Raw genomic sequence first — 26,086 nt, forward strand, 5'->3', positions numbered from 1 at the left:
AGCGCCTTCAACAGCCAGTCATAGGGGAAAGACTGATACCTCCAAACTACGCAGATTAGCTGCAACCACAGCCGCACCTTAGTGAACACTCGAGGGGTAAAGGTCAAATGGAAGCACAGTCAATTGAAAGTGCTCCTGGCCTACCCTGAACCGCAGGTAACGCCAGTGGGCAAGCGGATGGGGATGTGAAAATACGCATACTGCAAGTTCAAGGCTACCAGCCAGTCTCCTTGGTCTAGGGCAGACAAGACCTGTGAGCATCTTGAATTTCTCCTTTTTGAGGAAGAGATTTACGGTCTGACGGTCCAAAATGGACCTCAACCCTTTATTCTTTTTTGGTATCAGAAAGTAGAACCTTTTCTATAGCTCCCTTGGCCAGGAGAACTGTAACTTCCTCTCAGAGTAATGCTAGATAATCCTCCAGAAGTCATTCTTGAGATGGCGGAAAAGAAGGAAAAGGAAGAGAATAGCCTTCCTGAATGATCTGCAATGCCCATTTGTCTGAGGTTAAAGGACCTCCAGTGGAGGAGATGGTGTTGAATTCTCCTTCCGACTGGGTTAACATGGTCTTGCAGAACCAAACTAGGAATGCTTGGAGGTTGCAGCTGACGAGGGCTGGGTGGCAGATGACTTCTGGTTACCATTCAGAGGTCGGAATGAACAGTGTCCATGTCCTTGCACAATTTGGGGAGGCTGAGCAGGACGATGGCTGGGATATAGTGGACGTGGTTGAAAACACCTTCCATTGCTACGAAAGGAGAGAAAGCTAGACTGGCAATGAGGTGTAACCAAGCGGCCCAATGATCTGGCCGTGGCACAAGATTCCTTGAAGTGCTCCAAGGCAGAGTTCCCTTTCTCACCAAAAAGACGAGTCAAGTCAAAGGGCATGTCCATGAGGTTAGCCTGGACATCACCTGAGAAGCCAGATGTTCTCAGCAGGTGTGGCGCTGTATGCCACCCTGACAACCTAGACAGACAGCACACACATACGCAAATATGACACACTAACAGTGACAAACAAACAAGCACACAGCAGCATGTAACCCATTGCAGAAATAAAAATCACCAATGTCAGTGACCGAGTCTTCAGCACGCCCTGCTATGGTAAGAAGAAAAACTCCTTCCAAACCATAGCAGTGCGGGCTGCAGCTGTATGTGCTCATCACATGCAACCAGCCCCAGACAGTAGAGACATGCACGGTTACTGTGACCCCATCCCTGGGCAGAGAAGGGCAAGCAGATCAGTACTAGGGGTGCAAGGCACTCAGTCGACTGAGTTTCACATGTTAAGTCTGTACTCAAGCACACACTGGGAATGTTACAAATAGGGGCGTAGCTTCAGAGTGGGTGTTTGGGGAGTTACACCCCGCCTAATAAATGTATTTGCTGGCAATTAGTTGGATACAAGTGGTTTCAGTCGGATATGGTGAGGGCTCTGTCGTATTTTTCCAGGAATTTTTATAAAACTACAGACAAAAAGACGCACTCTCGCTTTCTCGGTTTTGGAAACCTTCAAAAATGTTAATAAGTTTACAAAGTACTATGTTTTTATCTCACTTAGTACCCCCTACAAATCTACAATCTTCTTTCTTTCCACTGCCCTTTAAGCCCCTCGCCTGAGCCCTGCCTTCGCATAATGTATGTTAACATTATATGCCAGTGTGATTGCTGGAAAATTTGAAGCTCCCCTTCCCCCAATCTTACTGACCAAGATACACCCCCGGTTACACATTAATGAGCTGCGCAAGCCCAGAAGGTGCACGGCCCATAACACAATCTACGCAGACTAAACGCAGCCACCCGCAGGCGTTCTACCAGTCTTGGTTGCTGATGATGCAGTCACACCAAGAGGGCCCTGAATTTGAAAGTCCATAAGCCCAGAATGTGCACGGGTCAGAACAAAATCTACGCAGACTAAACACAGCCCTTTCTGCCACCAACAAATGTTCAACCAGAGTTGGTTGCTGGGGATGCTGCCAGACCAAGTGGCCTACATTTGAAAGCAGCATTGACAGCAGTACATGGATTTGGAGCACAGCAACCAGTGCAGAGAAGTATGAATCACTGATGGCCAAACCATTTACCTTGCTCTAGACAACCACTTTCTACCGAGGAGATGGTCGGTCTGAAGTCCACATGACAACCGACCTTGAGATTCCTGCTAAGACTTCAAAGAGGCATGACCGTGAGCTGTTGTCAGAAGTCTGGTTACTAGTTGTCCAAGCCCTCAAACTGCGGACATACAAAGTGATACAGCCATGAGAGGTGTTAAGCAGTCTTCCACAAACGACTGCCCTGCACAACCACTGTATTTCATTACCAAAGTTAGACAAAGTCACAACAGTTCGCAAGCGGGTTCATTAAATCAAAAAAAGAACTCCAGAAAAAAAGGGCATGCGTGTGTGTTACCTGTTGTTATGCTCAGACAAAACAGTAAGTTAGTGAGCTTCTACAGCAAAGGTATGTGCATCACACATCTTTACTTAATTTCCCTCTCGCTGATGTATTTCAAGCTAGACTGGCATTTGTCTAGCTTGAAATACAGGATTTGCATACTATGCTTTTCGGATCTGTAGTTCGCCAAGACCTTTTGATTTTACAAACACGATATGCGTAATATAATTACTGTTACGGGCTTTCACCCAGCCCTCTTCATCAATTTTTCTGTTATAGGGTCATTCACATTTTTCTGCCACCCACTACATACAGGACACAGCATATAGAAATGGGTCTGCCCATTTCAACAAATGGCTTACTTCTCTGTAAGTGATGGTATTCTGCTCATTCACAAGGAGCACAAGTAGTGCCTTTAAGTGCCAGGGACTACTATGGTAATCTGTGCTTTTTTAGACTAAAAACCTTTTTGGGTTTGCCAATGTTTTGTTTTTTTAGATTGAAGATGGCCCGCCTTGTGTCCAAACAACAAAGCTTTACAAAGACTATGAAAAAATATAACTAGTATTGACAAAGGCTGGCGGCCAACACCAGACCTACTGGCTTTGCCAATGCTCGTTGGCTAGCAGTTCACCCAAAAAGCCCATGTGAGTTACAATTTAGAGCTCAGTCTGCCAAACTTCTTATCGTAGGCTCCAGCTTTATTTTCTAGTAGCAAACTGTCTGATCTTGCCTGACTGGATCATACGGACTGTGTAGCCTCCTTTAACCAACACCTGCCTGTGTTGAATTAGCTCCTGTCAATCCAGGGACGTCAGAATTTATTTGGCACACTAGATGTGATACATTTTTTGTGCTCCTCTACCCCTTTTCTCCACGAATGTTACACCTTCCGGAAAACACTGCAGGGGGACATGATAGTGTATTGCATTTGTCACCCACCATCAGGGGGTGCTGTAGGCAACCTTTGAACTGGCCTCTCCATGTCCCCACACAGCTTTAGGAAAAGGTTTAGTTTTGTACAGTTACTCATTATCCCACACTTCCCTTCCTAATATCTGCTGAGCCCATTTCTTATGTTTTGTTGCAAAAGTTCCGACCCATCAGATTGTTAACCCTAGATTTGATTTACGAGGTTCCATATTCATCGTTTTCTCATCGCATGTTCAAAGGATTTTGGTTGTTGTAACAGTATATTGACCCCCCTCCCCCCCCAGCATACAAAATAGAACATGCAGAACAAAAGACACCATGATGAATGGTGCAGCCTGCTAATACGTGTAATCAAGGAGCTACCTGAATGCGGTGAACAAAACTGAAAAGCAGTCACACACATCTCATGGAATGCAATCACTAGACACAAGGGAATATTTTAGATTGAGTCTAAGAGGCAAACTATTCCAAAGACTGAAACATACCCAAAAGCGATCTTCAATAGATTTCCGTAGAACATTGTCTCTATGAGAACAGGAGCTGGAGGGTACATGTTATGACCAGAATGAGAACCACTCACCTCCACTTAGTAATTTCATCACCAGCCACAGTTCATCCTTTACTACAAACGAGGTGTAGTACGACACAATGTTAGGATGATGGCACTGACTCATGGCCTGGATTTCTTTCTGCAAAGAGAAATGGGGAAAATGTAGACATTAGGCTAAAAAAAGGAAACTGCAAATGAATATCAAAGCTCCGTACAAGGCACTCTGCTACAAAATAGTCAGAAACTAGTACTGCACTTATAGGATGTTAAAAACTTGGCAGTTATAGCAATTTATTGACAAATACTTGGACAATTCATAGAGTCATGATTTAATGCAAAGTACCCTGACAAGACCTTGTTGATCAGTGAAAAACCACAGTCGGACATTAATTATTTTCAGACAGTCCATCCTAACTAGGTCAAAGCAACAAGGACTAATAACTGAATATATATATATACTGAATATATATATACAGAAATTACCTATAATAAATCCTGGGGTGATTTTTACATGATACGTTTAGAAATTTCTGAAAAAATAGAAAGTCGTGCATGTTAACACAATCTGTAATGTTAAGTTGGTTGCTGAGGGAATTCACCACAGTGAAAAACAATATGGAGTGTTAATATGTTTTTGCAAGAAAATGTACTGGGGCAGCCAGGAAAGCTATTATTAAATTACATTTTTGTATTCAGGAAACCAGAGCGATGAGCACACCTATTTCTTTTCATAAACAGACCCAAGAATTGCATCACTGATAAGTGCAATAAGCTAGATGCAAATGAAAAGTATTTAAAACCGGGGTTATCAAGTAAAGTGAACCGCTATACCACTGGAAACCAAAAGACGAGTAGGTTGGACTGGTTTCTTAGAAGTAACGTTTATAAGCGTAGTCGTGGTCTAGTTTGAACATCACCAGTGCATGAAATATATAAAGTATGCAGGCAAGGGTTTTGCATGCAGAAATGTCATCCTTCACAATGTTTGAAAGTGGAATAACCACATTCTATTCAGAGAATTCCTTGGAAATCTGTGGGGTGGGTTCCTTCTGAGGCGCAGAAACAGGGAGTGGTAAAGCAATATAGGGGGGAGAACGGGTGAAAGACTGACACCACCTCAACTACTTCACAAGTAAATCTCAATATTAGTAGCCTCTTTTCAAACTGTGCTTTTAAAATTGAAAACGTGATATAATTGTAATGTCCGTTATATTAGCTGTGATCATAGGAAAATAAGCCTGGTCACTGAACATCACATTTTCTTCCAGGATATTCTATTTAAGACTCTTTTGCTCGTTCACTAGTGTTGTATCCTGCTTCTCTCTGCTCTTCTCTCTTTCTTGTCCTTTCTTAGTCTCTTGTACTCTGTTGCTCAGCCTGTCTCTATGATGTCATCCTTAGTTCTATCTGTGTATCTTTAAGTGTATTGTCAGTTACCTTGGAGGCTGAGCAGCAGGGCAGCTGCTCCCGGTGGAGCATTTATCTTAACCTTAACTGGAACCTGGATTACTACCTTATCTAAATGCTGTACTTGATTATTTGATTACCAAGAATAAACATACATCCTGACACAGCAATTAAGAAGTCATCTTTAATTTATTGGATTTTACACTGGCGACGATTTAAGGAAAGAAACCACGCGTGATCAAAAAGATACTGCAACAGAAGAAACTAACTGAACCTCATGCCCAACCTCTTAATTGCCCCACCAGTGTCTACAACAACAGACAGCCAGAAGTAAGTTGGGTTTGGTACATGTTGAAGTACGCTTAAACGTTGGATGTTTAAGTTGTCACCTGCTGTTTAAAATCTGCTTTTACATAATATAATATGCAGCTACATGTGGAGACTCCCTGCCTTACAGTCATTTTAGAAAAGGAAGTGATTCGATTTGAATAACTTGGAACTTGTACATGGATACTTTATGCTGTCTACTACCAACTTTCTTGTGACTGAAAATGAGTAGATAGTATATTCTGAAACAAACTTTGCTGTCATCAGATCTGTGAAATAATCCTGTGTTGGTGTGCTCTGAACAGTTGGCTAGTGCACCTGAGGGGAGCCGGAGAGTCTGCATCATTGGAGCTCTTGCCACGAGGATGTCAGCCCATATACATGTGGTGGAATTTTATGATTTCATACTTTAGTCAGGGTCAAGGATTGGGTCCCGGGTTGAAGTGACTGTGAATGTGCTGCTTCCGAGTGAAAGTTAAAGCATAAATCTGTGCTTTCAGGGACTGCTCCTTTTCCCGATGCCATTGCGGACAGTTTAACTGTTATGTTACCATTTAAAAACTGTGCGTGAGCTGGAAAATGCGCATAAGGCTTACCTTGGATTGTCTGACGTCCACAGAAGCTTCGTTGCTGAAATGCACATCACAATGGATTATCAAGCACCTACGTGCCGAGCGCCACCCGGTGCAGCGTGCGCTGCGTAGCACCATTTTAAAGTTGGCATTTGGTCCTGTCTAAAGTCAGTTCACCTTGTACTGTTCCTGCCTGTTTCCGCCTGGGTCATTTGTTGCAACACAGCCTTTCTATTCAACAGTGTTCTTACCTTCTTGTGCCCGACGTGCATTGCTGTGTTTAGACAGTTTTGTTTGGTGCAAGGAATAACGCTTACATGTTTTCAGTTTGATAATGTGTGCCATGTCATCTTAATACAACTACAGCTTCAGAAGGACATCATTTTATTTGGAAGTACTACCGGCGCATCCTTCAAGTAGCTCTGATGTTCGGAGACACCCCTTATTGAGCTTCTCCATGACGTCCCCGTGCTTCCAATTTATTTGCTTTTGGTGACTGTCTGTAAAGGAAAAGAGTGTTGGCGTTTTCATTCTCACTTCAGTTTACAAGTCAGGAAAGTCCGAAAATCTGACAACGGTGACTACATTTATTATTTTAATTTGTTTTGTTTAAAATGTGGTCAGCTGCACCTTGCATTTTAATTAATTTTCGAACGGTGCTGTTGATCTGATGATTTAAAGTTCATTGTGATTAATGACCTATTATGTGATATTTTACGCAAGTCATTTCATACATGTCAGTATAATTCTTTCTTCGAAGTGGGGAGCCATTTTTGATGCTCAATATGTACATATTGAGGTGCTCCATTCCGTTGTTTTTTTTTTAGTTAACTGGATTCTGGATCTTTTGGGGGTTTTATTTGTTGAGGGTTTAATGTTTCAAATGAAAAAAAGAACGAAAAGAAAGAAACTATGCATGCTGATTAATTCTTCAAGTCTTGCTGGGAGGAGCCATATCTGTGCTCAACTTCGTTGAGGAGCTCCATTCCTGTTAAGTTTAAAGTTGAAGAGCCGTGGTGTGCTCACTTATTTGTGCTAAAATTTGATGAACCACGTTAGTGCTCTAATTATTTAGAGGTGTTCAGTTTCATGTTCATTTCCATTTGTATCTTCTGGAGGTTAGTTGTAGGTATTATAATTTTGCTACGTTTGTTGGAGCCATTTATTTGCTCAATATCTATTGAGGTGCACCATTCTTGTTATGCTTATTGGTGATGGGCCATAGAGGGCTCAGTGTTTTTGATGAGCCATAACGGTGCTCAGATTTATTCGTATTGCTACTGAGTCATTTATTTGCTCGACTTATGTTGAGGTGCTCAGTGTTATCTATGCTTAACTCTATTTTGTTAAAAGGGGTTAATATTACATTTTCATGTTCAGTGTTTGTGAGGAGCCGTAGATGTGCTCAGTTATATTTATGCTTACATTTTGTGAACCACTTTGGTGCTCTACTTTGCTGGAGGTGTTCTATTCATATTGAGATTCACAGTTCTATTTATTATTACTGGTGATGAGCCTAGGGCTCAATTCAGTTAGTGCTTATGTATGCTGACCACTTCGGTGCTCTATGTTTTTTAGAGGTGTTCAGATTTCATTCATGATTGACGGTACTGAACCTTTATTGCTCAAATTTTCATTGAGGTGTTCAGATCCATTTTCATTCTAATGTTGATTTTGTCAAGTGGTTTACCATAACCACTTTTATTCTTGTTAGCTCATGGTGTTGGTACAATGTTGGTACCCTCACACTTACCTCTTCTCTCCACCATTATGAAGAGGGTGTTTATGTTGTGCGTTTCCTCTAGTCTCCACCATTCTGAAGAGGGTGTTTATTTTTGTGCGTTTTTATGTTGTTCCTTTATTTTACTCTTCTGCTCTGTTTTATCTTCTTTAACTTTTCGTTTAAAGGGGGAAGGTGTGTTGTATCCTGCTTCTCTCTGCTCTTCTCTCTTTCTTGTCCTTTCTTAGTCTCTTGTACTCTGTTGCTCAGGCTGTCTCTATGATGTCATCCTTAGTTCTATCTGTGCATCTTTAAGTGTATTGTCAGTTACCTTGGGAGGCTGAGCAGCAGGGCTGCTGCTCCCGGTGGGGCATTTATCTTAACCTTAACTGGAACCTGGATTACTACCTTATCTAAATGCTGTACTTGATTATTTGATTACCAAGAATAAACATACATCCTGACACAGCAATTAAGAAGTCATCTTTAATGTGAGGAAAATTGAATTTTGCCTTGTTATATGTGCCTACGTGTTCCCCATCCTATGTTATATGTGCATGATCGATATGCACATATCCCCCTATGATCGATTAAAGACGCAATTATAGTTGTGTCCAACTCTAGTATGCCAGTTTCCAGTTCCTGTGAAAGCAACGAGTATTAGGCCTATGTTGCCCACGTTTTACATTATGCACGTTAATTCATCCAATTGTCCCCGTTACTAGGCCTCAAAGGGCCGGACACCAGATTCAAGCTCCAGTCTCCTGAAACCACTCCGAGGAGCGATGCAGCCCCCACCTGCATCCCTGACCCTTCACTTACTTCCTGCCGCGCAGCGCGGTGCCTGGCCTGGCTCTGCCTGCCTGTCTGCCAAGAATATGTTATGCCTCTAGTTATCAGTTCAGCTCTCCGTCTTCACATTCCTAAGCTAACGAACCGCATAAACATCTCCAGTTATAGTCTAGTCTTTCTGTCTCCATGCAAGAGAATTACTGTATTAATATTCATAGAAGATTCATAGCACACGCAATACATGTAGAATATATGCCTACACCAGCCTTAGTGTCAAGTAGCCTTTGCTCTGATAACTTTTAGTTTCTATCAACATGTACTCCAAACACCAGATACCAGATATGCTATAGGTACATGTCGCCCTGACATCGCAGACTTTCGTCTCCTCTTCTAGTGCAGAAGTCAGAGCCCCAGCTCTCCCAGTTACACGTCATTGTCCGTTTGCGCGCACCACTAGGTTAAAGGTTCCAGCTGCTCAGGTAGCCCCCTCCATGTATCCACCCACTTCATGACACTTCTGTGACGTTCTCATCACATGTCTTCGTGCACGCCCTGTGCACGCCTTCTTTTCACGCCCATGTGTTCTTATCTTACGTTTGTCACTAGTTACGCCTACTGTATGTAATGTAATTGTGATGTTTTACTATATATACCATGTACTGTTTGTGAGACGTTGCAGCTGCCTTCCTTGCCATTCTATTTCAGGCTGTTCCGATCCTGTCCCTTCCCTTATGCCTGATTAAAGCCTGTTAGACTCAGATTCCACGGATCCTGCCTCTTATTTATTGAGCTATCTGTTATTATTAATGTATTCAAAAATAGTACCGGTAATTAATTATTTATTTACCACAAAATGGCGCCCGAATAGGGACGAGCCCCTTCCCCATGCGCCGGCGATGTAACGCAGGCCCCCTGACCCTTCTACAGCCGTGACGGAACTCTACCGTGTACGTGCAGATATTTCTGCTTCATCAAGTCTCCCTCAGGCCCACGGAGGAGACGGAGACTGCGGTCCGGCATCCAGACGAGGCGATGAGGAATGCGGTTCGTCCCGACCAGAGCCCAAGCCGAGAGAGCAAGGTCCGAGGTATCCGGAGGCCCACCTGTAACCGAAGCACCGAAGTTCGAAGCGCATGCGTAGTAACCAGACGTCGTAGCAGTCCAGTCCAGTCCGAGGCCTTCAGTTTCTGCTTCCCGGTGAGTACCGTTGCGGGGGAAGTATCTAGACAGGTTCATTAGTTTGTTCCTGGTCCGATGGGTTTGGGTACACAGATCCAGTCCGACGTGTCCACCTAGGTGGATACGGTATGACGTGTCTCTTTACGAGACCGGTATGTTCTGTACTGTTTTAGCAGTGCATCCAGTAATTCTAGTAAGTCCGTTCTCGAGAAATTCAAGTGTTATGTTTCAGTGTATCAGGTAGTATTCTGTTCGAACTGTTATTAATGTATTTCTATGTCGTGGTATGAGTGATTTGTTTGCCATTTCATTACTGTGATTATTGTGTATTGTGTTCGCAAGTACAACTCAGACATGCCTCTGTTTTCGAAGTTACGTCAGATAAAAACTAGAAAAGGGTTACTCGAAGAAGCAGTTCCTGTCCCTCCTAGGGACAGTCCTGGACATTTCATGTATCACAAGCATGGCTTAGATGCCATATTATATCTAGACTTATGGGTGGATTACACGAAGGATCTTGAAGAGAAATATAGATGGCCTGTATCGGGTACATGGGATGCCGAGTGCATCATGCGAGTAGAAGAAGCATTATGGAAAAAGAAAGCCAGACAGTCCCAGAAAGATGCCATCGAGTTATGGCGCAAAGAATCTCATAGAAGAACCGAAAAAGAATTCAGAAAAGCAGAATTAAGTAGGGAATCCTCAGAAAAAGCCCAAGAAAGGGAATTAATCGAAGAAGGTGAACGAGTTAGAGCAGAACAGTCAGACCGACAGAGAAATGCCCTTATTAAAGGTATGTATCCTCTTCTTGCCGAGGGCTTGCCGAAAGCAACCCCGGAAGTACCCTGTAATTTACTGCCACCATTGGTCCCGATTAAGCTACGTCATAAACCGACCGCAGCTGAAATTTTTCTTTCGTCCTACTTGGACGACACAGTCCCGGCATATGCAAATCCTATTCCGCCTGCTCACCCTCAGCATCCTGTAAATAATGTAATTCCTGTTCCTCCAGCCACTGGTCCCGGGGACCAAGTTAATGTGCCAGTACCCCCGGACCAGCCCACATTAGGTGTGCCCGTTTTGCCAGTCACTTTACCAGCACGTACAGTATTAACTGACGATTCCAGTTCAGGAGCAGCGGGGGGAGGTGCTCCTATCACCCCGCCTCAAGTAAGACGACTGACGCCGCGAGAAGCAGCGTTACAGCGTACGCCAAAAGTGGCTACATACACAGATCTCAAGCGACTTCTTACTGACTGTATATATGATCCAGTTCCAGGCGAAGATCATATGGTATTATATTCAGTACGTTTAAGACGGGTTGCCAACTTTTTGGTCACTCTGCCCGACATGAAGGAACATCTAGACAGAATATATCGTTTTGTCCGTACAGGGGAGAATCCAGGAAGTATTCACGAAGCTATGGCACACAGAAAAGCCGAGATTCAACATATGATTTTACAGTTCTTGATTAACTGTTTAATAAGAGAGCAAGATTATCCTGATAAAGACAAAGACGAGATGAAAGGCCTGACCAGGTGGAGTGACAATATAGCCGAGGGAAAACACAAGACACATGGTAGTGTAGAAAGTATGTACAAGAAAATTCGTAAGGAAATTATAAGTATACACCAGAAGGAGGAAGCAAAAAGAGGAACCGAGAAAGAGAATGACTCTTCCAGTGAAGAGGTAGACAGCGAGAATCCCTCCAGAATAGCGTATGTAGGTAGAACTAGATTTTCCGACCGACATTCACACCTAGATTACAAGAAAGTTTTTCCTCCTCCCGTACCAGAACAGTGTTCTCTTGAACAAGTATTCCAGGCCACCGATCAAATTCTGAAATCACGAATAGGTTATAGCGAGCTTAGTACCATGCATGAACAAGAACTAGCCCGATCAGCAGTCCGATGGACTAGTGATTCTACCACGTTTCCAGATGAAATAGTGGCCCAAACGTTTCTGAAACTGCCCCCAGCCGAGCAGCGTCTGGTGGGTACGTATATGATCCAGCACCTCATTACACTGTATGAGGATCAGCATTCTGATCCAGGTCCTTTACATGATGTACTGAACGAGTTACTCCTAAACAGATGGAAAGGTCTAGGTACCGATTTAATTAGTGTCATATTAGAACAGCGTCACAAATACAGAACGTTCCTGAATCCACATTTTGTTTCCGTTCCACCCCCAGAAAGAAAACCTTTCTATATAGACAGACAGAATCCGTTGCGAGAAGTACATCCAGTTAGAGGAGAGGGGGGTGATCTAGAACGAGTATTTGTTTACACCCCTATCACGAAAATAGAACTTCTTGAAATGAAAAAGTTAATACCCTGTCACGATAAAGATCCAGCAGGGTTCCACCGTGAATTAAAGGACATGCTCCGTATGGGAGAATACACGTATCCCGATATCATTAAAATGTTAAAGGTCCTGTTGCCTGCGGGCATATATGAAAAACTCAAAGAAAAAGAATGGGAGGTGGGAGAGAAGAAGATAGATTGGACCGCATTAGAAACTGAAGATAACACACGAGTTCCAGGTACCGGTCTTGGGGATAAAGCTAAAGCATTGCCCGAATTGTTAATACAATCTTGCCAAGATAACTAGCCACGAAAAAGGAAGACTGGGATGCCATCTCAGCCTGTAAACAGAAACAAGACGAAGATACTAGTGATTTTTATTCTAGATTTGAGAAATGTTTCATTATTAATAGTGGTCTGAAAACAAGTAGTGAATCGTATCCACATCTTTTTGTTACCAAGCTAGTTGAGAATTCAAGTCCACAAGTTAAAAATCGAGTACTGAAAGTCGAAAGTACCTGGCAAGCTAATACTCCGTCACAAATGCTCCAGATGCTACAGTATCACCAAAACAGAATCAGGGAAGAGCAGGAACATGAAAGGAGACGTATGAAAGACACGAAAATGAAAGTACTAGTTGCACAATCTGTTCCGCAAGACAGTCAGAAGAGGGGTCCGAATCAAACTAGTCATCCTGCAGCTCCCGTTAAGGGGACATGCAATTACTGTAAACAGCAAGGTCATTATATAAATGAATGTGCAGTTCTGAAACACAACATAGCTACTGGTAAAACGAAAGAGACCACGTCCGCCTAAACAAGAACAAGTTTCACAGACTTCCCAGCCGCAGAATGCACCACAGACAGTTACAGTACCGCAGCCTATAGCTGCAACACAACACGTTACACAGCAGATGTACCAGTATGCACAGTCAGAATATCCAGATTATCAGCAGTATTCATGAAACAGCCTAGAGAGGGAGGTTGGCTTGCCTCTCATCGAGATTCCTGTAGATCAAGAGGGTCCCTATGTACACAGTCAAGTATTAGGGAAAGACAGAAAGTTTCTGATTGATACAGGGGCAAGTAGGACTACCATCAGTCATGACGAGGTTCCAGGGGCTCCACTCTCAGGCTCTAGAAATGTTTCCCTTGCATTTTCAGGAAAGCCTATTGTTAATGAAATATCGAAACCAGTTACCCTAGAAGTTGGTCCATTATCCCGAACTACAGACTTGTTACTAACGAAATCATGTCCAGAAAACTTACTAGGCATCAAGACCCTGAAAGAATTAGGAGCAGTTATATGCTGTTCCCCAGAAGGAGTACGATTGTTTTTAAGAGACTTTAAAGGTCATTATGTATTACGTGATTTTGATCCACGATTATTGAATGTACCACAGCATTTATGGGCGCAAGGTCCAACTGATGTAGGTTGTATGCACATCACACCCCATCGTGTCACTCTGAAGAATGTGTTGTATTACCACGAATCCGACAGTACAAATTGCCACCTGAGGCTGTAGCAGCCTTATCGGAAATTATTGACGAGCTCATTGCTCAAGGAGTAGTTGTAGAAACTGACTCCAATGTATGTAATTGTCCTATCATTCCGATTCTAAAACGTACTGATCCCAATGCACCTCCAGTTTATCGATTAGTGATTGACCTTCGAGAACTTAATAAATGTATCATACCCCAGTACCCAGTGGTCCCAGATATTTCTTCCCTATTGACAGCTATTGATTCCGAAGCTACGTTCTTTACTGTTATTGATCTCAAGAACGCATTCTTTAGTGTCCCCATTCATCCAGACAGCCAGTTTCTTTTCGGATTCTGTTTAAATGGAAGGAGCTATAAATTCACACAAGCTCCTCAAGGTTTCACAGAAAGTCCTAGTATTTACAGTCAAGCACTTAAAAGACAACTAGACAATATTCACATGCCAACTGACACTGCCCTGCTCCAGTATGTCGATGATCTATTGCTCACAGCCCGTTCTGAACGTGACTGCGAACGTGCGTCACTTACAGTTTTGTATTTCCTGGCCGAGATGGGGCACAAGGTGTCCCCTTCTAAACTACAATTCTGTGTCCAGCAAGTGGTCTACCTTGGACACTTACTGTCCAAGAGGGGTAGGCAGTTGACACCAGACCGTATCCAGTTAATAGCACATCTTCCACAGCCCAAGACTCAGAAGGAGGTGCGAGCTTTTATCGGCCTCACTTCTTATTGCAGACAATGGATTCCTCAGTACGCATATCTAGCTAAACCACTGATACAGTTAACGACACAGGAGGCAGCCGCATCGACTGTCCTCCCTTGGACCCAAGAACATACACTTGTTTTCAATGAATTAAAGAAAGCTTTATGCCAAGCACCTGTTCTAGCAACACCAAACTACAGTAAGCCTTTTACACTTTTTGTCACTGAACGTGATGGTACTGCATTATCTGTTCTCACACAAGATCAAGCAGGACAATACAAGCCCTGTGCTTATTTTTCTAGCACATTAGATCCGGTGGCCCAGGCTCTGCCTGCGTGCCTCAAGTCCGTTGCAGCCACAGCTCTAGCTATCAGACAGAGTGATTCCATAGTGTTAGGACACTCCCTGACAGTACAAGTTTCACACTCCGTGGAAGTACTTTTAAACCGAACACAGACTCAGCACTTGAAAATTGCACGTTTAACAGGTTATGAACTGACACTGTTTCAGCCACACATAGAAATTAGACGCTGCAACATTTTAAATCCAGCTACACTGTTACCCTCAGTTACTTCAAATCCTGCCACACATGACTGTGTGGAAGTTGTTAACATCATGACCAAGACAAGACTTGACAGACATTGCATTACCTGATCCCGACCTGACACTTTATGTGGATGGTTCATGTATGAGAACAAGTACAGGAGAACTAGTAGCCGCGTAAGCAGTGACTGCTGACACTGAAGTTATAGAAACACATCGTATTGACACCCTGTCTGCTCAAGCAGCAGAGCTCATTGCTCTGACCCAAGCCTGCATACCAGCTAAGAACCTGAAAGTAAACATATACACAGATTCACGTTATGCATTCGGAGTCGTACACGACTTTGGAGTACTCTGGCAAGAAAGAGGTTTCATGACTTCTCATGGAACCAAGATTCAGCATGGCCCCCTCATTCAAGCTCTGTTAGATGCAATACATTTACGAACAGCTATCGCTATCATGAAGTGCAAGGCACATACGAAAGTCACTGACATCATTTCCCAGGGTAACGATCTAGCAGATCGAACAGCCAAGCTCACAGCTCAGACTCCAGACATTCCAGTTAACACGACACAGACAGACATTCCAGTTCAGACGACTTGTATGACAGTTAAGGACCCTACACAAGACGTACTAGATATACAGTCACATGCTACCCCAGATGAAATCAAGAAATGGTCTGAACAAGGAGGGGTCCAGACAGATCAGGGATGGTTGACGAAGGGAAAAGCCACATGGTTTCTCCCCGACTCTATGGTTCAAGTCATTATTAACACTGCACATAGTCCAGCACACTTAGGAGAAAAAGCCATGTTAGACAGTATTCAGAATCTTTGGTTTAACAAGCATTTACGAGCAGCAGCCAAGCAGAAAGTGCGTACCTGTATGATATGTTGTCAGTTCAATCCAGGAAAAGGTGTCCCGGTGGAACAAGGTGGATTCCATCCTCCTGACCACCCTTTTGAAGTCCTCCAGATGGATTATATTCAGATGGATCGATGTTGAGGTTTCAAGTATGTCCTCGTAGTTGTATGCGCTTTGTCCAGATGGACAGAAGCATATCCAGTTCCAGATTACACTGCCGCGACCACTGCCAGGCAGTTGGTTCGTGAGTATTTCCCCCGCTATGGTTTACCTAGGGTCGTGTATTCAGATAACGGCCAGCCATTCTCATCCGAACTCATGAAACAAGTATCCCTTCTGTTAGGGTACCAGTCGAAGTTCCATTGTGTACGACATCCTGAAGCAGCCGGTCTTGTAGAGAGACATAATCAGACTCTGAAAATCCGCATTGCCAAAGTATGCGCAGAGAAAGGCGTAGATTGGATAGTAGCACTGCCAGTCGCCCTTTTCTATATGAGAATGGTCGCTCACTCCCGTTCAGGTCTGTCCCCTTACGAGGTAATTTTCGGTCGTCCCCCAAACATGTGGGGTACACCTAGGCCACGTAAAATAACTAATGTTGACAGTAATATGCTGACAGATTACCTGGCTTCCTTGATGTCTGCACTACTCTCTTGTCGTTCACAGGTTGCCGCTGCTTTTCCAGACAACACTCAAGTGAAACCGCACGAGGTCATACCAGGCGACCTAGTCCTCGTGAGGAATTTTGATCGTTCAAGTCCGCTGGAGCCCCGCTGGAAAGAGCCTAAACTCGTCCTACTAACAACAAGGACTGCAGTCAAGATCGAAGGTCGAAAAGGGTGGTTGCACTCCAGTCATGTGAAGCGATTTCATGGACTCTCTCCAAAGACTGTTTTCAAGGACTGCCCCGTTTTCAAGGACTGCCCAGATACTGACTCTAAACTTCCCCTGTTAGAGAAAACTCCGCAGCAGGAGTATAAAGAAAAACTGAGGTCTAGTAAGTCAGCCAGTTTAATTGTCTAAGTCCCTCTCGGGTGAAACGGTTAGACAGGTTCCTGACATGTATGAGATAGACCCACACAGTGAGAGAGTTAGTCAAAACTCTAAGAGAATACGTTATTGTAAGAATCTTCGAAGTAGATGCATTATTACTCTATTATTTATGACATTTCTGAGTCTTATGGTTACCTGCATAAGTTATGCCTTACATTTCTGTTTTCCTATTAATTCACATGTACATTTTTCTTCTAATGTTACAGCAGAGCACACTTTTAGTGACCTGCCTCCTCACGAGTTATCCTATCGTCTTGCCATGCGCAATAATACGTTTATCCGTATGTTACACTATTCACATCAGACTAGCAATGCCACAAATTGTTGGGTGTGTGGTCAACTCTCCCCTTTCCAGACACCGAAGGGAGTTCTGCCACTCTTTCCCTATCCGTTTTCACACAATGGTTCGTGTGGAGCATGGTCCACGTTAATGTCATCCTCAAATGATATGTCCCTTCTGAATAGAACATGTTTCCCAGACAAGGAAGGTCTTTCCCATAGAACAGGGTTAATCTAGAAAATGAAGTATATGATCTAGGTAATTATTCCTCGAATTTCATGGTCTTGAATGTTCAGTCCGAGACTACTCCAGATTTGCCTGCTATTTCAGTTCTACCACTGAAAGGTGAATTATGTGTCAGAAAGAATGGTTCCGCACATGTAGGTCATAGTGATTGTACCACTGTGGTCGAGTATAGTGACAGTGGGAAATCTATTTTCAAAGCCTCACGTCATTCTTATTTTGTGTGTGGTCAGACCGCATATGTTCGTCTGCCCCTAGATTGGGATGGAACATGTTACATTGCCTTCCTACTGGCACCAGTTTTTCTAGCCCCATCCGATTATCACAGAAATACACATCTAGTACACGTTAGACATAGAAGGGAGACCGAGTCCCCAATTGTCGATCAAACTGAAACTGCCTTAGAACAGTATCAAGACTTCAATAAAGGTTTCTTTTTTTTCATAGGTCCTGTCCAGAATAGTAATCTAATACGTAGGTTAACCAGAACCCTTGAAGCAGTAGTGAATGAGACTACTTCCGCTCTAGGTAACTTAACTGAAGAGCAATCTGCTATGAGATTTGTCGTGCTCCAAAATCGTCTCGTCCTTGACGTCATACTGGCCGATAGGGGAGGAGCTTGTAGAGTCATCGGATCTAGTTGCTGCATTTTCATTCCTAATAACGCACCGTCTGTTTATTCAGCTATAACCAGACTTCACAAAATTGCCCATCAGTTACACCAGAATCCAGGCACTTGGACATGGTCCGGTTGGCTCTGGAGTATAATATCTGCCTGGGGATGGAAAGTATTGTCATTCCTAGGTATAGCAGTAATGGTCATATTCAGTTGCTGTCTCTGTTTACAATGTGGCCCTGCGATTTGCGGCTTGTGTGCTACCTCTTGTATTCCTAGTCCTAAGTCCCGTTCCAAGACAATTCGAGACGAGCAAATGATGCTATATGAACAGATAGATGGTATCATGAATATTGATGTTTCCTGATTGAAACGTAGGGCACAAGGAGGGAATGAGGAAAATTGAATTTTGCCTTGTTATATGTGCCTACGTGTTCCCCATCCTATGTTATATGTGCATGATCGATATGCACATATCCCCCTATGATCGATTAAAGACGCAATTATAGTTGTGTCCAACTCTAGTATGCCAGTTTCCAGTTCCTGTGAAAGCAACGAGTATTAGGCCTATGTTGCCCACGTTTTACATTATGCACGTTAATTCATCCAATTGTCCCCGTTACTAGGCCTCAAAGGGCCGGACACCAGATTCAAGCTCCAGTCTCCTGAAACCACTCCGAGGAGCGATGCAGCCCCCACCTGCATCCCTGACCCTTCACTTACTTCCTGCCGCGCAGCGCGGTGCCTGGCCTGGCTCTGCCTGCCTGTCTGCCAAGAATATGTTATGCCTCTAGTTATCAGTTCAGCTCTCCGTCTTCACATTCCTAAGCTAACGAACCGCATAAACATCTCCAGTTATAGTCTAGTCTTTCTGTCTCCATGCAAGAGAATTACTGTATTAATATTCATAGAAGATTCATAGCACACGCAATACATGTAGAATATATGCCTACACCAGCCTTAGTGTCAAGTAGCCTTTGCTCTGATAACTTTTAGTTTCTATCAACATGTACTCCAAACACCAGATACCAGATATGCTATAGGTACATGTCGTCCTGACATCGCAGACTTTCATCTCCTCTTCTAGTGCAGAAGTCAGAGCCCCAGCTCTCCCAGTTACACGTCATTGTCCGTTTGCGCGCACCACTAGGTTAAAGGTTCCAGCTGCTCAGGTAGCCCCCTCCATGTATCCACCCACTTCATGACACTTCTGTGACGTTCTCATCACATGTCTTCGTGCACGCCCTGTGCACGCCTTCTTTTCACGCCCATGTGTTCTTATCTTACGTTTGTCACTAGTTACGCCTACTGTATGTAATGTAATTGTGATGTTTTACTATATATACCATGTACTGTTAGTGAGACGTTGCAGCTGCCTTCCTTGCCATTCTATTTCAGGCTGTTCCGATCCTGTCCCTTCCCTTATGCCTGATTAAAGCCTGTTAGACTCAGATTCCACGGATCCTGCCTCTTATTTATTGAGCTATCTGTTATTATTAATGTATTCAAAAATAGTACCGGTAATTAATTATTTATTTACCACAAATGTATTGGATTTTACACTCTTTTGCTCGTTCACTAGGTTTTCAGTTTCATTCAAGTTTGAATGTGGGCACAAAAAAAAAAAAAAAAAAACCAGAACATAATTTTTGAATATATATATATATATATATATATATATATATATATATATATATATATATATATATATTACCTACTGGCGGTCGCCAGTAGGTAGTTATAGTTAGGACTTTGTTTCTATTCAAAAAGCATTTTTTGTTTTCCCAATAACTTTGTCGCCGGATGACGAATCTTCGCGAAATTTTCAAAACTCATGGGGCGCTCCGGTCAGCTCCTATCTAGAAAGTTTTGGGGGGATTCGGCAAGTGGGGGCGAGAAAAAAGGGGGGTCCCAAAACGTGTTTTCCCCATGTTAGTTCCCATAGGAGACTTTAGACACGCCTACAGCCCGAACTCTTTTTTTGTTAAATGGTGTAAATCCGTTGAGTAGTTCTTGAGAAATTCAAGAAAAAGAGGTGAAAAAAATCAATTTCCCATAGGAAACTTTAGACACTGCTACAGCTCAAACTGCTGAACGGAATTATACCAAATTTGGCAAAAAGGTAGTGCTTGGTTCAGAAGGCACTCTTCTTAAATGGTGTAGATCCGTTCAGTAGTTGCTGAGAAAATAAAAAAATAAAGGTTTCGATATATAGAGGAACGGAGGATCCGCGCATGCCGATCACGAGCTGCATTCCAATTGGCTGTTGACACTTCAAATCAGGAAGTGTTGGCAGTCATCTTGTGCATCAGTAGAACCGAGGCACAAGAAACGAGAAACAAACGAGAAAAACAAGAAAAGGGGGCAGGGTAGAAACACCCTGACCCCGTAGGCTTGCTCAGGGGGTCCCACAAGAACCCCAGGGCCCAAAAACGCATTAATAAAAATGTCATCCAAATTCACGCTGGGTGCGCGAATCCGGCCGAGAAAACAAAATAAAAATAAACACAAAGCGTGGCCTCCCGCGCTACTTTTAATTGAAGCCCCTGGGTGGGCCCGGTCCCAGGGGCAGTAAAAAATGCGGAGGGGGAGGGGGGCCACACTGCCCCGGGGACCACCACCCCCGGGGCTTGTTTTTGTAAAAGTTTGGGGGCCTCTAAGGCCCCCTCCCAAGCCCCGGGGACCGCCACTCCCAGGGGCTCTCAATCATAATCGCAGGGGTCACACTGCCCACCTGCAGCCCCGGGGACCGCCACCCACATCAGTGATGTCATCAGTGACGTCATTTGAGATGTCATCAGTGATGTCACTGACCATGTCATGAGTGATGTAATATGTGTCGTCATCAGCAGTGCAGGGACGGGAGTTATAGTTAGCTGAACTAACTATAACGGGGGAATTTCTCTGGTTTTGTACGAGTGAAATGTCCAAATAACTATAACTTTCCCTAAAACCTATGGTTTTTTCAATGATTCATATATATATATATATATATATATATATATATATATATATATATATTCTCTTACCTCGTCCTAAAGCTCTTTGGGACAAGTGACTCCACCACAGTCTTTCACAAACAAATAATTATTTTAAGAAACTAAAGATCATTATTGAAAACCAGTATTTTTATGCATGTCTTGGAGACATTTTTTTCAGATTTCATGTAGTGTGAATATAGTCTAAACTGACATGAGTGCTTTACAGTCAGAAATATCCAATTAGCAATTACATGCATATGGGTAATAGACAACTGAATAATAAAAACAATTAAGAGATTAATTGCATATGGTACATTTAGGTAAGAAGGTGTAATGGGTGCATTTGGAGTGCAGGACGTGGATACACGAACTATGTGAGAAGGACATTAATTTTTCCACAAAATACAACAGTTAAAGTTACAACAGAGGCTAGATTCTGGAAAGGGATGAAGTCTAGGCGACCAAGAGTAAGACCCTAAGTTGGCAGGGTATGCCCAGACGTGGGTCCCTTGCTCACTTTGCCACTGGATTCAAGCTAGCCTGGCTGATGGTGGCTGATTAGCCAGAAACCGGTCCCAGGATGCGCGTTTCCGGTCCAGGGAAGACATGGCTTGGCAGTTCGGGCTGGACTGTTCCCATGAGGCACAGGGTCAGACTGATTTGCATATGGCCATGTCTGAACTGGGGTGGCGGAGTGAGCTAAAGAATGATGATGGATGAAACCCAGATCAGTTGACTGGGGGAGAGTGCTTGCAATGTTCAACACTCGGTCCATCATCCCCTTTGGTTTTGCTTTGTTCGCCCCAAGAGTAAGACGGCAAGGCAGGAAAACAGAAAACGTACAGAAAGGGAGAATGTGTAGCAACGAGGTGCAGAGAAGTACTTTATTTTCAGTAACGAGTAAAGAAGGATCTACAAAAGGAGAAGAGGTTATTTCAAATAGATCTCTTTTGGTATACTGCCTCCAACCTTAAATACACTCCTTCAACTAGCTCTATATGATTAGAATTGTATACATATATAAAGATGCACGTCTCATGTCAACTGGGTGTACCCACCAAACAGGTCTACTCAACTGGAGACTCTACACAGGAGCCTGGAGGCCATGCCAGATTACCTTGACAGCACACTATTTAATGATGACCCAGCTAAAGACTTCAGGACATATTTGGCAGCAGAGTAATTGCTCTGGCAATACAAAGCTTAACTTGCTTAAGTCTTGTACTACAATAGAATTGTTAAACCAATATTATCTTGCTGTTAGCATTTGCAGTTGGTGCATCAAGGCTCACACAAGCCTGAACCACTACAATGTGCGACAAGCAGCAATAATGCCAATATTCTTTCTTTCCGGGTATTTTATGAGCACAATTTTTTTATCACTTCATGAAGACAGACTGTAAATACAGGACTGTGTGAACCGCATGTCTAGAGTAGTCTGACACAAACATGAAAATAGGAGTGCAAAGTCAGACATTTTTGAGAAGCTTAAGGATGCTTTTCCAGGCTTTGCAATGTGACAGCACCTGCGATTCACCTAGCATTCTTAGTAAACGGATAACAAAAAAAGATCTACCTACATTGACATCCAGTCAAACTGAAAAAGTCGCTGAAATCAGGGCGCTACTGCTGAATAGCAGTAACATTTTATAACTAAAATGTATAAATATCATTACAGCGCAGCACAACATTTCACATGATAGTATAACTACAATAATGTGAATCACAGATCTCCACTTTGTGTTCCAATTCATAAGAGTACCAGAGTGAGGAGAGGAGAAAGATAGAGGGGGCATAAAGAGAGAGAGAGAGAGAGAGAGAGAGAGAGGGAGGGAGAGGCACAAATGAACACAAACTGAGATGTATGGATAGAGAGAGGTAAACAGACAAGAGACGGACAGATTGAGCCACATGACGCTTACAGAAGCAGCAGCAGGTTGAAACCCTCCCAGCATCTCGTTGTCCAACACCAAGCAAACAAGAAGGGATTTATTCACGGTCTTGTATTAATTATTCTGAAGTCAGATACCAAACCACTGCAAGAACGCACTTCCAGAAGCAGTGATTAGAGTGCACCACAATACAAAGCTACAAAGACCGTCACATGCTTCTATTTTTGTTGAAAAAAATAAGACCAACCCACACAAACAAAACGACAAAAAAAATGTTTTGTTTATACACTTGTGTGCCCCAACGGGCGGCGCCTGGCTGCCACTCGCCCTCCTACTCGTGTATAAATAATAGTCTCACATTTTCCCATTTCCAGCCCGTCTAGAAAGCATGTTAGATGAGAAGGGCCATTTTGACACGAGGACACGCTCCGACGCCCAATGAACAATGCCATACTCCAAGTACAAAAGGCTTTTTTCTGTGCTATCACAGGCGTTACATTTAGGGCACGTGATTGAAAAGCAAATAAGGCTGCAACGGAAATGCCACATGTGCAACCCACACAAATAAGTGGTCAATAGAAGCATTGAAAACATGTTACTGTGAATAAGCTATTAAGGATCTGTGTATGATAAGTGTTTAACAAAGTGTGAAAATTGTACGTGAAGGTGTGTGTGTGTGTGTGTGGTAGAGTGTGTGTGCGCGCATCGGTTAAAACAAGATTTAAAGGAATATGGTTTCGGAAAGAATAAAAATAGGCTTTTTAGAAGGAACATGGTTTCACGTTAAGTCCAGAAGTGTCATGTTGATTAGGGTATTTCTGCTGTCTAAAAGCACAGAGCACACGTTTCGGAGTTCCTAATAGGAGCTCACTCAGTTCATGATTTTTCTTTGCATTTTGGTACTTGTAATCCTGTTTACCCCATTATAACTTTAGGACTACAGGTAACAGAATACAAAAACGTGGATCGAATGAGCTAGCACATTTAATAGGTAAACTTGAGAGCTCAAAGGTAGCAGCCAATTTCTCACGAAAGGAAGCTCCTATTAACACATCATACACACTGTAGAACATCTAATCACACACATGAAGAAATATAACCACATCATTTCACACTAATGGAAGTCCACTAGCTCCCCCTAGTCTGCCTTCACCATTTTGAAAACCCAGCTGCTTTATCAATAAAGCTAACACATTGGGACCACTGCTTATCTGGCTGACAAGCTCACCGTTATGCATGGGCGGATTTTGCGAATTGGCAATCTGCGAAATTGCGTATTTACGGATTCGCAATCCGCAAAATCCGCAAACTCACGAATTTTGCAGATTCCTTTTTTTTGTGTGTTCGGAAGTGTTTCTGCCATTTCGCGAGTGTTTTTTACCAGTTCGCAAACGCGAACTTACTTGTCGGGTAGCAACGGTCGCGACCATGTTGTTTCTACGTCTGGTTCATCACAGCACCCTCTGTTTCACCACTGCCACCCTCTGTTTCACCCATGCCACCCTCTGGCTCACCCATGCCACCCTCTGGCTCACCCATGCCACCCTCTGGCTCACCCATGCCACCCTCTAGTTCATCACTGTAGATTATGGGGGGAAAAGCACACCTGCCCTGCCTCAACTGACATGAATGAATTAGGGGCTGATTAATGTGTCACTGAATTTGAACTTCCAGGCTGGCAGTTGCTTCCTTATCTGTAATTGCTTTCTGTTGCAGTGTAATTTTTTTAACAGGACCTTTGTTGTATACTTGTAGCTATTCTCTGAGCCTGCTGTGAGGGTCAGAGCAGGGTCATAGAATAGTTGCAAGTAGGCAACTGAACTCTGAAGGGGCCCCTCAGGAAGCACTACAGGGAATGGTTACTAATGATAAGATTGAACTTTTGCACCTGCTGAGTGCTTTCAGTTTTGCAAAAATCCAAATATCCAGCAGCATCCACAAAAAGTAATCCTTCCAGGCACTACAGGGAATGGTTACTAATGATAAGATTGAACTTTTGCACCTGCTGAGTGCTTTCAGTTTTGCAAAAATCCAAATATCCAGCAGCATCCACAAGAAGTAATCCTTCCAGGTCAAGATCCAAATCAAAGTGACCAGCACATGAAGAAAGCACTGGGAGGAGCCTGCTGGACAGGAACAGGAAGTTGGAGACTGTGGGGCACTTCCTTCCTCCCACCCCCCCACCCCCAAAATGGACTCCTTGCAAAAAAAAAAAAAAGTGCAGGCAAATGTCAACCTGAGGAGTTATTCTGATAAAAATCATAATTTTCAAGGTTTATGCTGCCTGCTGGTGGATTTCTTGTGCGAAATTGCAAATTTTGCAATCTCGCAATTGCGAGATTGTCGCTGCACGCCGCATCTACGTGTTCGCAAGTGTTTACTCCCGCGAAATTGTATAGTATTCTAGTTGGCAAGTGCGACCAAGCAAAAAATACGCTTCGCACGGATTTTCGGCAAGTTCGCGAGAGTTCGCGGATTGCGAATTTGCCGAAAATCCGCAAAATCCGCGAGCGGAACGGATTTTACGCCCATGCTTACTCACCATTTCAGGTGGCTCTCTACAATCCCTCAGCTAAAAAGCCATTAGACTGGAGTTGAGGTGCCTATGCGAGAGCTATTGACTTTGTCTATTTCATTAGGCCATGTTTCCACAACAGTACGGGTGCTGTGAAGCATGTCTGAAAGTTAGGGGTGGGAAAGCACTATGGCGCAACCAGCGCGGACCACAAGGGATAGTGATCCTTTTTAGGTCGAAGCACTAAAGACATCTTGAGGACATTCAAAGCTGATCGAGGAATGCATGCCACCAGTTGCTTACCATTGGCTTTGTGGTTTGTAACTCACATTTTCTGATTATTTGCTGGCTATATTTCTGTCCAGCTTGAGTTAGTCCCTCCCGTTGCCCAAACCTTGTTTAATGTATTCTTCCACAAACTCGCTTTCTGTAAACAGGCCTTTAAATCTTGTTGTGATCTTGTCAGATTTGCTGTGCATTCAAAGACAGAGGTCAAATGTCAAGCTTTATCTTCCAGGAAGCTTGGTGTTTATTTTTCCTTCTCTAACTTCAAAGTGAGAGAATCTATGCCACAATCCTGCTGAGTACCCATGTAAGATGAGAGGGTGTAGAATTTTTTTTTCAAGCACACAACAAAAAAAATGAAGTGTTGATGTTTCAGAAGATATCAGAATCAGTAAAAATGAAGCACTTGTTTTGTAATTCTGAAGAGT

General features: G+C 43.2%; 1 protein-coding gene across 1 annotated transcript in view; it reads right to left on the reverse strand.

Annotated features, from left to right (window-relative positions):
• Positions 1-26,086, reverse strand: part of OXSR1 (oxidative stress responsive kinase 1) — a 633,421-nt gene that overhangs the window by 432,473 nt on the left and 174,862 nt on the right. The window contains exon 3 of the mRNA XM_078665259.1: positions 3,908-4,016. Coding sequence (XP_078521385.1) covers positions 3,908-4,016 — 109 coding nt within the window. The remainder of the gene's footprint in view (positions 1-3,907; positions 4,017-26,086) is intronic.

The sequence above is a fragment of the Lissotriton helveticus genome, chromosome 10 (genome assembly GCF_964261635.1).
Source record: "Lissotriton helveticus chromosome 10, aLisHel1.1, whole genome shotgun sequence".
NCBI classification, from domain to species: domain Eukaryota; kingdom Metazoa; phylum Chordata; class Amphibia; order Caudata; family Salamandridae; genus Lissotriton; species Lissotriton helveticus.